The sequence below is a fragment of the Oryctolagus cuniculus genome, chromosome 2 (assembly GCF_964237555.1).
Source record: "Oryctolagus cuniculus chromosome 2, mOryCun1.1, whole genome shotgun sequence".
NCBI classification, from domain to species: domain Eukaryota; kingdom Metazoa; phylum Chordata; class Mammalia; order Lagomorpha; family Leporidae; genus Oryctolagus; species Oryctolagus cuniculus.
In genome coordinates this window covers 42243541-42256558 of record NC_091433.1, presented here as the reverse complement: position 1 = coordinate 42256558, position 13018 = coordinate 42243541, and the positions used below count along the sequence as shown (strand labels likewise).

At 41.7% G+C, this 13018-nt stretch overlaps 1 protein-coding gene across 8 annotated transcripts in view; it reads right to left on the bottom strand.

Moving 5' to 3' along the window:
- Positions 1-13018, bottom strand: part of DCUN1D4 (defective in cullin neddylation 1 domain containing 4) — an 86420-nt gene that overhangs the window by 36540 nt on the left and 36862 nt on the right. For all 8 annotated transcript variants that reach the window (XR_011386232.1, XM_017337668.3, XM_051831603.2 and 5 more), the window contains 4 exons: positions 11884-11954; positions 11661-11700; positions 3365-3479; positions 440-531 (listed from right to left, as the gene is read on the bottom strand). Coding sequence is in view for 7 of the 8 variants with exons in the window: in XM_017337668.3 (XP_017193157.1) it covers positions 440-531; positions 3365-3479; positions 11661-11700; positions 11884-11954 (318 nt within the window). In the remaining variant the exon portion in view is untranslated. The remainder of the gene's footprint in view (positions 1-439; positions 532-3364; positions 3480-11660; positions 11701-11883; positions 11955-13018) is intronic.

Here is a 13018-nt window from a genome sequence, read left to right as displayed (position 1 = left end):
TATTTAACCAATTATGGTAAGTTATAAAAATGAGACTGAATTTAAGACATTTTAAACAACAAAATATTTTCTGCCAAATGATCTTTCAAAATAGACACTTAGTATAAAGAAATTTCATGGCACTACATTAAAGTTCAAAGCAGCAAAGCTTACACGTTTCCTAGCAATCAAAAGTATTTCTTCCAAGTACATTTCATCTGTTCAGCTCCCTTATAGTGTTCTGAATTCTTCGGCTTAGCTGCTGACTATAAATAGGACATTCAGTGATTTGTTTCAACTATGTCCCTCCCTCCCTCTCTCTCCAACAGAGACACCTACACAAACACACACACATACACACACTGTATTTGAAAAGTACATCTTTAAGTTTTTTAATCCCCTCTAAAATATTTCTTATTTTCATACGGATCAGGCAAAGATGGAGTCAATGATTACCTACCTGCGTATTCATAGAACCACTCTAAGCACCTTTTACTTGAAAAGGCTTCTTCCTCAGTCTTTATTCTAGTTGAATCATATTTTCTATACATGCTAGAAATTGAAAAGCAGTTGTAAGTTATTTTAAGTAAAGATACTGAATTGTTTCAAATAGCAGGTACTTTTTATTCTTTTACTGAAACCACACATTTATTTAATCAGTATTTCAATATATTTTTAACATCCTACTTCCCTCATTAGCAAGCTTCAACCCATATAACTACAGTGCTTAAAAACAGCAATACCTTAATAAAGAATTAAATAGCAACCACATACTTCCTGTTCTTCTCTGGTTAACAAATAATCACTCAAAACTGAATAGAACAGGTATTCAATATGTGCAACTAACTGCAGAATGCTAGTGAGATACAGCAAGAAATGTCAAGGGCACTGTCTTCAACTGTCCACCCTAAAGATCACTTATGCCTCTCCATGAAGTTCTCCTGACGTCTGCGTTATTACAAAGTCAAGATGGGCACAGAGCAGTCTAAGGAACAATCTGTCAGTATCAAGATAACCCATGAGGGGCCAGCATTGTGGTGTAGCAGGTAAAGCCACTGTCTGCGATGCTAGCATCCTATATGGACACCGTTTTGTGTCCTGGCAGCTTCTCTTCCAATCCAGTTCCTTGCCAATGGCCTGGGAAAAGCAGTGGAAGATGGCCCAAGTCTTTGGGCTTCTGCTACCCCATCAGGGAGACCTGGATGAAGTTCCTGGCTCCTGGCTTCAGCCTGGCCCAGCCTTGGCCATTGAGGCCATTTAGGAAGTGAAACAGTGGATGGAAAATTGTCTCTCTCTCCCTGCCCCTGCCCCCATAGCTCTAACTTTAAAATAAATAAATCTTAAAAAATAATAATAAACAAAGATAATCCATAAGAACATGAAGCAAATAAAAAGGAACATCAACTTATGGCTAAGCTTCCAGGAAGAAAATAAACTCTGGCATAAGGTTAATGACAGAAAGCCTTCGTATGGTTTCTTAATCTCAGTTTTAAAACCTTAGAAAAGAGAAGTATGGAAAACCCTGGCTCTTGCTGTTGCCTTAAAACTCTATAGAGTATGCACAAGCCCAGCAAATGTTGCACAACTGAATCACAAAGTAGAGCAATTCCACGACCTTCTGCAGGAATTCCTACCTTACTAACAACCAGGGGCTGAGCACTGAGATAGCCCCTGCATAGAAAGGGGGGAGGAGGCAGAAGCATTAAAATAATGGGTTGGATATAAAAATTATGAGTGTATACATTATATATCCCTTATTGATATGTAAACTAGTAATGTATATAATGACTTATAAATACAGTTTTTATTTATATAGAACATAATATAAATATCACATATAATTCTTTTTTTCCTAATCAAACATTTATTCACAACCTACACATACACCAAATTATCTGCATATGTCTCTGATTAAAGATTCCAGTGGTTTTTTTTTAAACCCTCCATGGAAGACATTTTCATAGCTTTAATTTTTATTTGTTTATTTATTTTATTTACTTGAGAGACACAGAGAGATCAGGTATCCACTGGCTCACTCCCCAAATGTCCACAACAGCCAGAGCTGGGCCAGGCCAAAGCTGGGAGCTTAGAACTCAATCTACTCTTTCACATAGGTAGCAGGGACCCAGACACTTAAGCCATCACCTGCTGCCTCCCAGGGTGTGTATTCACTGGAAGCTGGAATAGAGAGCAGAGCTGAGACTCAAAACCCTGCCACTCCTGTATGGGATACAGGCATCCCAAACAGTATCCTAACTGCTACACCAAACACCCAACCCTAGATTCTGGATTTTAACACCAAAAAAGAACATGGCTATAGGTATTAAGTTAATGAACCCGGAAACCACCAGGTGTGTATTTCTCTTACAAAAGGCAATTGTACTACTGGAAACAAGGGTGGGTACTGGCCAAAGGGTCCAAACAAACATGCCCCACCCCAGGGGCCCTGATATCCCTATCTCAGCTCAAAGCCTGTAAATGGTCAATAATGTGGAGACCTATGTACGACACTACAATATCTGAATTACTTAAAAACAGTCTACACAAAAAACCACTGACACCATACAATGGAATACCATCCAGCAAATAAAAGGAATGAAATATTCATATTTGCTATTACACTGGTGTGCCTCAAAAACATCATGTTAATTGAAAGAAATAAGGCCTAAAAGACCATGTATAGGAAATTTTCGCAAAAGGCAAATCTGTAGAGACAAAAAGTAGACTACTGGTTGCCTAGGGCTGGGGCTGGGAACAGGAAGTGACTGTGAACAGGCATCAGGAATCTGATTGAGACCATGGACATGTTCTAGAATTGGCGTGCAGTGAACATATCTAAACATATAAACATATCATAAACATATCTAAAGTAAACAAATCAACAGGCCTTTGGAGTTACCAAAATTAAGAGTTCACTTGTCTGAAAGAGAAGTGGTTTAAACACCTTTGGTTCCTATCAATTCTCACCTATACGAGAATAAACCTGAACTTTACTGGTATTCCAAGCACATGTAGAGCACTCAGTATAAGAAACTCTCTCCATCTCTGTCACCATATTTATTGAGCCCCCTGAAAGAACAGAGACAAATTTCTCACCAGGCACAGATAGCAAGGTTTTAAAAGAAATCAACTCTGTCCCAGTTTTGGTGGATCAATGGATTGCAGCAAAACTTTAATGTCTGAGAACTCAAATTATTTAATTTGTTTTTACATTTTATAAACCCGATATAAAATGAGCATCATTAAAAATTACACCTTGAATGTCTGCCTGGCAGAACTAAAACAAACCCCAGTTGGCATTTGCACACTTGGAAGACCCACACTGGAGACACACATCCCCCACCTCACAAGTCATCAACTCTGACCTACTGTCTCGGCACCATACCTATCATGTCTACTTTTCTTGGCAGATAGATCATCTCCAGAGGCAGGTCTTCTCTTTTTCCTTGGTGGCATCACTTTATTAAAGCAGTCCGAAGAACTGCAAGATCGCAGATTTCCTACAAAATAAATTCAAAGTGCAAAGAATTAAGGTATGCCACATCATAACACTTCCAAAGTCTATTACTGCTAAGTTTAAAAATTGCCATGGCTTGTAAAAGGTTTAGATGTTATCTGCAAATGCTACAAAGAAATAAAATGGCTTTTAGTTCCTTTTTGAAAAATGTTATAGTCAAGAAATAAACCTGACAATGACAAGTTCATTTTTTCCACTGCCTCAAATCATACCAGAAATAAAAGTGGCCACAATTTTATTTACTCTCCAAAAAACCCTGATATAAGTAATCTAAGCTTTCCGCTTCTCTTACTGTCCATGTTCCTTCAACAGAAATTGTGCTGCTATTTCATTTATGCACTTCATGAGGCAAGGTCAGCTCAAGCAGTAACCCTGACTCTGAAATACATACAACCACATCAATCCCAACACTTCTATGCTTCAAGGGATAGCTGATAAAATACAGGATTTGGATTTTGGTGACAGAAATCTGACATGACCTTAAACAAAACTTCCACAACAATTTTATGTGTTTGTTTCTATTACTTGAAGACGATCCTGCCACTTATAGTCACGGTTTTCAATCAAGAAGCTTGATTGTGGCAGGAAATACTAAAATACAATAGCAACAGACAATAATAACACTGAACACTTACCAAGTCCTTGCTGTAAAACAAGCCCTGCTCTTACCTTGCACGTATTAGCTCGTTTAAGCTCACAACAAGCCTCTGAAGAAAGAACCGCTAGGGCCTCATGCAAGCCAGAAAACAGAGGCAGAGACAGGTTAAGTGGCAAAATTGGGTTTCCTATCCAGGCAGCCTCACTTCAGACAAACCATTATAAATCACAAGATAATCATGAGATAATTAAAATATCCCATTCTTGGCAACAGTGCTATTAAATATGCCATTGGGTTCACACAATAACATGGAATGACAAGCAGGGCAAAGATTATCTCTACTTAACAGGAGAAACTAAGACTTAGGCATTCAAGTGATTTTCCAAGGTCTCAGAAGTCAGAAGTGGTGAACTGGACCCCAAGGTCTGCTCCTGTTAGGTGCTCGGTGAAGGCCCTCTGCGCACACTGAGCCAAGTGGACAGACAGACAGCGTAAGGGTGCTAGGGTTGCAACGACCTGCCATCAGTGAGCTCCAGCTCCTCGTGCAACTATGTGACTCAATCACTAACCCATTCTGGGTTTCTCATTCATCATTTGAAGAATGAGAACTGTGACATCTACCTCCCAAGATTTTTATGAAAACATCCATTCAGTAAGCGCCCAGGTGCCAAGTACTATGTTTCGTGTCGGTCACATAAAGAACCAGGTTCTGGGTGGCCCCACAGAGGCATGCAGGCAGCACTCAAGCCAGCCACAGTGCTGCCTGAACCATCACAACATGCTGGCATGGAGGTATTATTAGCACCTCCAGTGCTACAAATGAAGACACTGAAGCCAAGAGAGAATAAGTAACAGCTGGAAAGCAGTAGCCCAGGAGGAGGTGTGAACCCAAACAGCCCAGCAGCAAAGCCCAAACTCTCAGCCATTGTTTGCTGCCACTTCTATAAGGCTACAGAAACAGAGGCTGAGAAGCAAGGAACCAGGAATAGAGCCGTGGGGAGCGTGGGTTTTCAAGGGACTGCAAAAAGAAGGTGCAAATTTGGGCTGGGAGAGAACTCAGGGGGAGGGTGTGTACCCTGGCAGCCAGAGGGTAAGAGTGTGCTTCAAGGAGGGGGTGTTCAACTGCAGCACGGAGGTGAGGAGTGAAGGCACACGCAGGAGACGGCGAGCAGTAGGGGCCAGACTGCAGCAGGCCAGGGACGGATGCGAGGTGAGGAAGTGGACATGGGGAAGGCGGACAGCTTCCTTCAAGACATCTGCTCTGACAGCAAGGAAGGAGTTGGCAGTAGCCAACGGTCACAACTGTGCTAAAAGCAATGATCAGAACTGGACTCCGAATCCCGGTTCTGATCGCCACTTCTACCGCCGTGCTAAGTTCCTAAGATGACATGCTTCAGGAACACAGCACCCAGAAGCCCCTGTGTACGAGCAACTGCAACCCAGAGTGAGGCTCCTGCCCACAGCCTGCTACTGGCAGTGCACAGGCCAAGACCCTAGCTGCTCCCTCTGCACAACCAGACTGCAAACAGGTCCACACAGAATCCTCGGCCACCTCTCCTAGGGGCCCAACTCGACCCTATCCTTCAAAGAGCAGGAGTAGAGACGCCCTGTTTCTCCCCATGACAGCAGCAAGAACTGGAAGAGAAGGAGCCCGAGAGAGGGCTGCCACCCAGCCACACACCCCATCCATCTTCCCTATAAACAGTATCCTGTTTACAAACACTGATATACTAAAAGGGCCAAAGAACTGCAATGACTCAAGCTTTTGTAGCCTGCCAGCATACAAGACTCATTCTGCTGACTTCCCTGGGGTAAGCTTACAGAATGAAAAGTCTAGCTTGCCTAGGTGTGAAGCAATTATACACCCAGAAATCAAAAAGTCCTACACTTTGAAGCTTGGTCTCCACAGCACCTGCTGAACACAGGGGAAAATACACTCATCTCTTCAGTCTGTGAGAAGACAAACACTGCTGAAAATCACATCAGCACCAATAACAACCATTAGAAGTTAATCCAGAGGTCAGCATTGTGTCGTAGTAGGGTAAGTCTCCACCAGGGTCTCTGGCATCCCATATGGGAGCTGGTTTGAGTCCCAGTTGCTCCTCTTCTGATCCAGCTTCCTGTTTACGACCTGGGAAAGCAGTGGAAGATGGCCCAAGTCCTTAAGCCCCTGCCCCCACATGGGAAACCCAGAAGAAGCTCCTGGCTCCTGGCTTCAGATTGGCCCAGCTCTAGTCACTGCAGCCAATTTGGGGAGTGAACCACCAGATGGAAGACCTTTTTCTCTGTTGCTCCCTCTGTCTGTAGGTCTACCTCTCAAATAAAAAAATAAAATCTTAAAAAAAAAAAAAAAAAGTTAATTCACTTGCCCCTCCACCCTCTGCTCCTTCACAGAAACAACTGTCAGTGTTCTGGTTTTCACTATATCCTACTTGTCAAGAATAGCATGCTTTTGGTAAGCATACAAACATCCTAAGTTAACCAACTTTGTCCATTTCCTCTCACGTTTTTAAATGGATGACCACTTTCTGCTAACAGTTTTATGAAATATTTTTCTTGTGTCTGTGTAAAATATTCATATTTGAAACACAAACCATCCCACATTTGGCAATTTATTCTTTCATTTACTCAAAATTTCTATGTCCTAGGGGCAGACGTTTGGCGCAGCAGTTAAGACGCAGCCTGGAATGCCCACACCTCATGTAAGTGTGGCTGGTTCAAGTCGCAGCGCTCCGCTTCCAACCCAGCTTCCTTCTAATGCACATCTTAGGAGGCAGCATGTGACGGCTCAAGTACTGGGGTTCTTACAGACTCCGGGGGAGACACAGATTGAGTTCCAGGTCCCTTGCTTCAGCCAGGCCCAGCCCCAGCTGTTGCAGGCGTTTGGAGAGCGAATCCCCAAATGGAAGAGCTCTCTCTAGCTCTTTCTCTGTCTGTTCACCTTTCAAATGAAATGACAATGATTTTTTAATGTTATCTTTTAGCTATGAGGCAAGACTTTTATTTAGCTCTCTCTAATCATCAGCATCAAAGAGACTGTTTACGGGGCCATCGTTCACATGTCTACTCATGTCCACCACGGGCACTCTCAGACTCACTGACCATCTCGCAGCGGCCTCACGGGAAGAATGAAGCAAACACAGAGCAGGCAAGGAAAGGTCCCAAGGACCAGACAGCCTGGTTCTTTAGGAGAGAACCACCGGGACCAGCGCTGTGTCCTAGTGGGTACAGCTGCCGCCTGCAATGCCAGGTTCCCATCTGGGCACCGGTTCCAGTCCTGGCTACTCCACTGCCAATCCAGCTCTCTGCTATGGCCTGGGAAAGCAGTACAAGATGGCCCGCCTAGGAGACCCGGAAGAAGCTCCTGGCTCCTGGCTCGGGATAGACCCAGCTCTGGTCATTGCAGCCATTTGAGAGTGAACCAGCAGATGGAAGACCTCTGTTTCTCTCTCCCTGCTTCTGCCTCTCTGTAACTCTGCCTTTCAAATGAATAAATAAATCTTAAAAAAAAAAAAAAAAACAGAACCACCCTAGAACCCATAATGACAGTGAAAAATTCAGGCTGTATAAAAAAGCATATTTTTAATGCTATGGAAAATAAGTTGACTTAAAATAATAATTTGCCTACATGAACTAAAATCAACCAAACACACAGAGCACACAACTGAGGCTATTTGCCAGGATCCTAACTGGGCAGGAGCAACAGCTAGGATTTTTTAAGTGCTCGTACAAAGGCATATCTTGGCTTGCAGGGTCCTGATTGGTTCACTACATACCCAGCAGCTGACACAGGAGCTCATTACAGTAATAAGATATATACATTACTGAGTCCTGCAGCAGACCCCCAATCAGTAGTTGTTGAATAAATGTGTACCTAAAACATATGTAAGTCAAATTCTGCTAAAAAAATCAGTACATTTCCAGAGATGTAAAACACCTAACAAATATATAATACACTAGTATTTCAACTTCCTCTATCTGTTTAGAAAAAAACCTAAGTTTCCTCTCAGGCAGGACTCTTTTTAAACAAATGTTTGAAGAATGTTTGCTTCTTAATATAGGTCTGCAATGTTTTTTTATAATAAAAATACATGAATTTAAATGAGTTAGTCCTATAAATTTGCATTCACTTATATCATTAAATTTAAACTTCACTCAGAATTTGCAACACCTAAACTACTTCAAACTAAACTAGAAAAAATGTTTAGGATGAAAATATTGACAAAATTAAATATAAACAAATGAAGTATTTTCTAACTGACCATCTTTCAAGTAAGAGAGTCATTGAATTTAGCCTTTCATCCTACATTAAACAATCAGAAATACCGCCAACATTTTTCAGCAACTCTATCTAAGTATCTGTGCCAGAAAATCAACTTTCAAGGGCATCCTGAGTTCACCTGGATCAGACCAAGGACTCTTTACTGTCCAGGCAGCTTGCTGTTTTGATAAAAACGAAGCAGACTATTCTCAATAAACGGTGTCTAAGTAGGTGCCTCACTGCCTTTTTTTTTTTTTTTTAATAATCTTTTTGCTTGATGCTCCTTAAGAAAAGGGTCCCTGTCAGGATTAATTTCTCACAGATCAAACTGTGTGCCCAATTGCCAAGCACCCTCACACAGGTCTACACAATCAGAGAATTTTTCTGACTTATCCAAACTTAGTACAAATGCCAAGTTCCCAACACAAAAACCCCACTGTCTAATTTTTCACTTTAGTGGGCTTGTTGTATCAAAGCCTTGTTTCACTGAATAACATTTTACATGGATCATCCTGCCACTTCAGTACTTTTTATATAGCTATTTTACTCACTTTTTACTGAACAATGTCACAAAGACACAGTAACTTAAATTGATAAACAGGTCACATTTTAAGACACCCTTATCAGTACCTAATATTTTATTTCATCTTCTGGAACAGATCATTGAACTACTTACTTGCTTGAGTGAAACTATTAGCTTTTAAATGCACAATTTTTAACCTGTTTAAAACAAAAGAAAACTTCCTTTCCTTTCTCTCTAAACATTATTTCTGAAACCTGTATCTTCCTTCCTCATATTTTTTTTTAATTCACACCCTCTATTTGAGCTACTTCAAGATTTATTGTCTCTCTCTGTCTTTCCTCTTCTACCTCCCTCACTCTCACCTATTCTAGGGAGGAAGATTGGGAGCATCAATGACCAGTGTGGGCGAAGACAGCAGGGAGACACAGGCTCCTCCGAATCCAGTAACTACAGATCCTGCTCGGTCTCCTGCTGGCCCAAAAGAGTCACAGAAGCATTACAAAAAGGCCTGAGGGAGCTGACTGTCCTTCTGCTGTGTGAGGGTGCAGCCAGAAGGCACCATCGACGAGAAACAGGCCCTCACCAGACACACCATCAGCTGGGCCTCCGCATCAGACTTCCCCACCTCCAGATGGTGAGCCATAGATTTCTGTTGTTTATCAGCCACCCAATCTAAGGTAAATTCTGTTACAGCAGCCCAAGGAGACTAAGACATACATAGATTCTTATATTACTGTGGTAATTTTCAAAAGACTTAAAATGCATTTTAATAATTTTTCCTGAAAGTTCAGTAACTATGGGTCCACTGCAAGTTTCGGAGCTTTATGGCTGCCAGCAGTTCAGAGAGGTGGTCCCAGACCAGCTCACCAGCCCCATGTGAGAGCTTGTCAGAAATGTAAACTCCAGATCTGGTTTCTCTGCTTCCCATCCAGCCTCCTACAAATGCACATCCTGCCAGGCAGCAGGTGACTGCCCAAGAACTTGGGTCCATGCCACCACATGGGAAACACAGAATGAATTCCAGGCTCCTGAATTTGGCCTGGCCCAGCCCTAGCTGTTGCTGGCATTTGGAGAGTGAACCAGCACATGAAAGATCTCTGTGTGTCTGTCTCTCTTTCAAATAAAATGAAAACAGTTTTCTTTAAAAAAAAAGAAAGAAAGAAAGAAAGAAAGAAAAGAAATGCAAGCTCTGAGGCTCATCCCAAATCTAAAGATTCAGAAACTCTGGGCGTTGGAGCAAACATTTTGCAAATAGTTAAAGGCATCGCTTGGAATGCCCACATCCCATAAAGGAAGGCCCGAGTTAGAGCCGGGGCCCCACACCTAATTCCTGCTTCCTGCTAATGTGCACCCGGCGGGAGTGGGGGAGGACAGCAGGAGATGGCTCAAATAACTGGATCCCTACCACCCATATGGGAGATCCAGATAGAGTTCCTGGCTCCTGGCTTCAGCCTAGCCTGTTTACAGAGCATCTGAGAAGTGAATCCGCAGATGGCAGCTTTCTCTTTCTCTGTTTCTTCTCTCTGCCTTTCAAATAAATAAACTATTTTAAAAGAAACTCTCGAGGTAGAGCCTAACAATATATTTTTTTAAAGATTTATTTATTGGGACCGACACTGTGGCGTAGCAGGTAAAACTGCTGCCCGCAGTGCCAGCATCCCATATGGGTGCCAGTTCAAGTCCCGGCTGCTCCACTTCCCATCCAGCTCTCTGTTATGGCTAGGAAAGCAGCAGAAGACGGCCCAAGTCCTTGGGCCCCTGCACGCACGAGGGAGACCTGGAAGAAGCTCCAGGCTCCTGGCTTTGGATTGGTGCAGCTCCGGCCATTGCAACCATTTGAGGGGTGAACCAGCGGATGGAGGACCCCTCTCCCCTCTCCGCTTCTCTCTAACTCTGCTTTTCAAATAAATTAATATTTTTTTAAGTTTTATTTATTTGTTTGAAAGGTAAAGTTACAGAGAGAAAGGGGAAGAGAGTTCATCTGCTGGTTCACTCCCCAGATGATCCCAATGCCCAGGGCTAGGCCAGGCTGAAGCCAGGAGATAGGAGCTTCATTCGGGTCTCCTAAGTGGGTGGCCCAAACACCTGGGCCATCTCCTGCTGCTTTCCAAGGGGCATTAGCAGAGAGCTGGATCAGAAGTGGAGGAGCTAGGAATCAAATGAGCGCCCATATGGGATGCAGGTGTCACAGGCAGCAGCTTAATCTGCTACGCCACAGTGCCTGCCCTGCAATCTGTGTTTTCAACAAGTCTTCCTCAGGTCATCACAATGTTGTTGAACTTTGAGAACCACAGGGCTAGAGAATAACTTATAATAATAAAATTTCAAAGCTTCCCAATTCCTAAATCTTCAGGACCTATGCAAGACACACATACATGCATCTGTACCTGTGTGCATGCTCACTCTCTCTCACACACACATACACACCTCCTGATCAAATCTTTTTTCAGCTCAATTTAACAAATACTTAACGGAATACCTTTCAAACTGGATTACTTCAGTACAGAAAAAAAAAAAAAAAAAAAAAACCACAACAACCACTAGAGAGAATCCCCAGTGCTTTAAGGGAATTTAAAGTAGAGCTCTAGAAGAGATTTTCTTACTGGGAAGGAGCTATAATATGGCTGCCTTCACTGTACCCTGAAAAGCATTTTCAATCAAGTGACAACTTGTTAATGGAGTCTATTATGGCACCATAGAGTATTTGTGGCTAATGCTTCTCTTTCACAATTTTATACTGGAAAGTTTATTTCAAATTACGTAGAGTTAACATTATGAATACCTGTTTGGTGATCGTCTTGGCCAACGTCTTCTGTTAGGTTCTGCAAGAAACATGTTCATTATTAAAGATATTGCACACCACACAGCAGCTTTAAAATTTACTATTTTCATAAGCAATTGATGCAGTGATATCTATAATCTAAATTCTCATCAAACACACTTACATATAATATATAATGCTACTTTATACAGTCGGTACTTTTAGCTTGAGAAGACTGACTTACTAGCTTATTAAGGGTGTGGTAGATCTTATGAATATTTGCCAGTGTTGAGAGATGAGAGTTCAGCTGAAAGTCTTAAAAAGAAAAAGAAAATTCAATGTTATTATTTCCCAAATGCAAAAAAGACTTAAAAAGACAAAGGTTTTGACACAGTGAATATTATCTCAATTAATTTGATACTTATTTAAAAACAACATACAATTACTAATCTATCTCCCAGAAATAAAGTCTGACAATAAGGTTAAATTCCCAACCAAATGTTAAAACTCATGAAATTTTCATGTGAATTCTAAAACAAAAATACTTCAGTAGCTACAAAATTCCTCCAACAGTGAACTAGAATTTAATAGAAAAATATCAATAATGTTACCAAATTAAATGAATGAGACAAGCAGAAGAGAGATCTCCAATGAAGCATTCACTTTCCCTTTTCCTTTCCCCAGAATTTCTGGTACAATAAGTAAACTCCCAGGAAGAAAATGAAAGAAAAAAATCACAATGTTCAACACTTCTTATAGGAGTATTTTTTTTAATTTTGATTAACATGAAATACTCATACATATTTTGAGTTTTTATTTTGTTGTTGTGTATACAACACAGAGGGCAAAAACAAAATCTAAGCCCCTCCCACAGTTGTACTTGTACATGTATGAAAAAACACCCGTGTCCTGCAAGCTCCGAGTCTCAGAAAGCAGAGCCCAGGGGTACAGTCTGTTGAGTTCCTTGCAAGCACTGCAATTTAAAGCACACGCAGCACAAGAGACGGAGGGAGAGCTCTCTCCTCCAGAACATATCCGGATCAAAGAGAGGAGGCACGTGTCATCTCTACACACTTCCGAATTCCACCCCAAGCCATGCACAAAAGGTAAACGAAGCTGTTCCGTCGGAAAGTGCTGCACGTCATGAAGCACTCGGTTCAGTCATAGGCTTTCATCTACTTCCAATGTTCTCAGAAACTTAAGTATGCTTGCATACTATTAGGCTCTACGCATACGAGTCAAAAGTTTACGGATGAGTATCAACAGAGGTACTGTCATGAAACATCAGGATTTACATTAGTTTCTTTTCTTTTCCTAACATAAAGGTTAGTATGAAAGTGACCTTGAAAAGATACTGTAACTCTCCAGGTTATGCCATT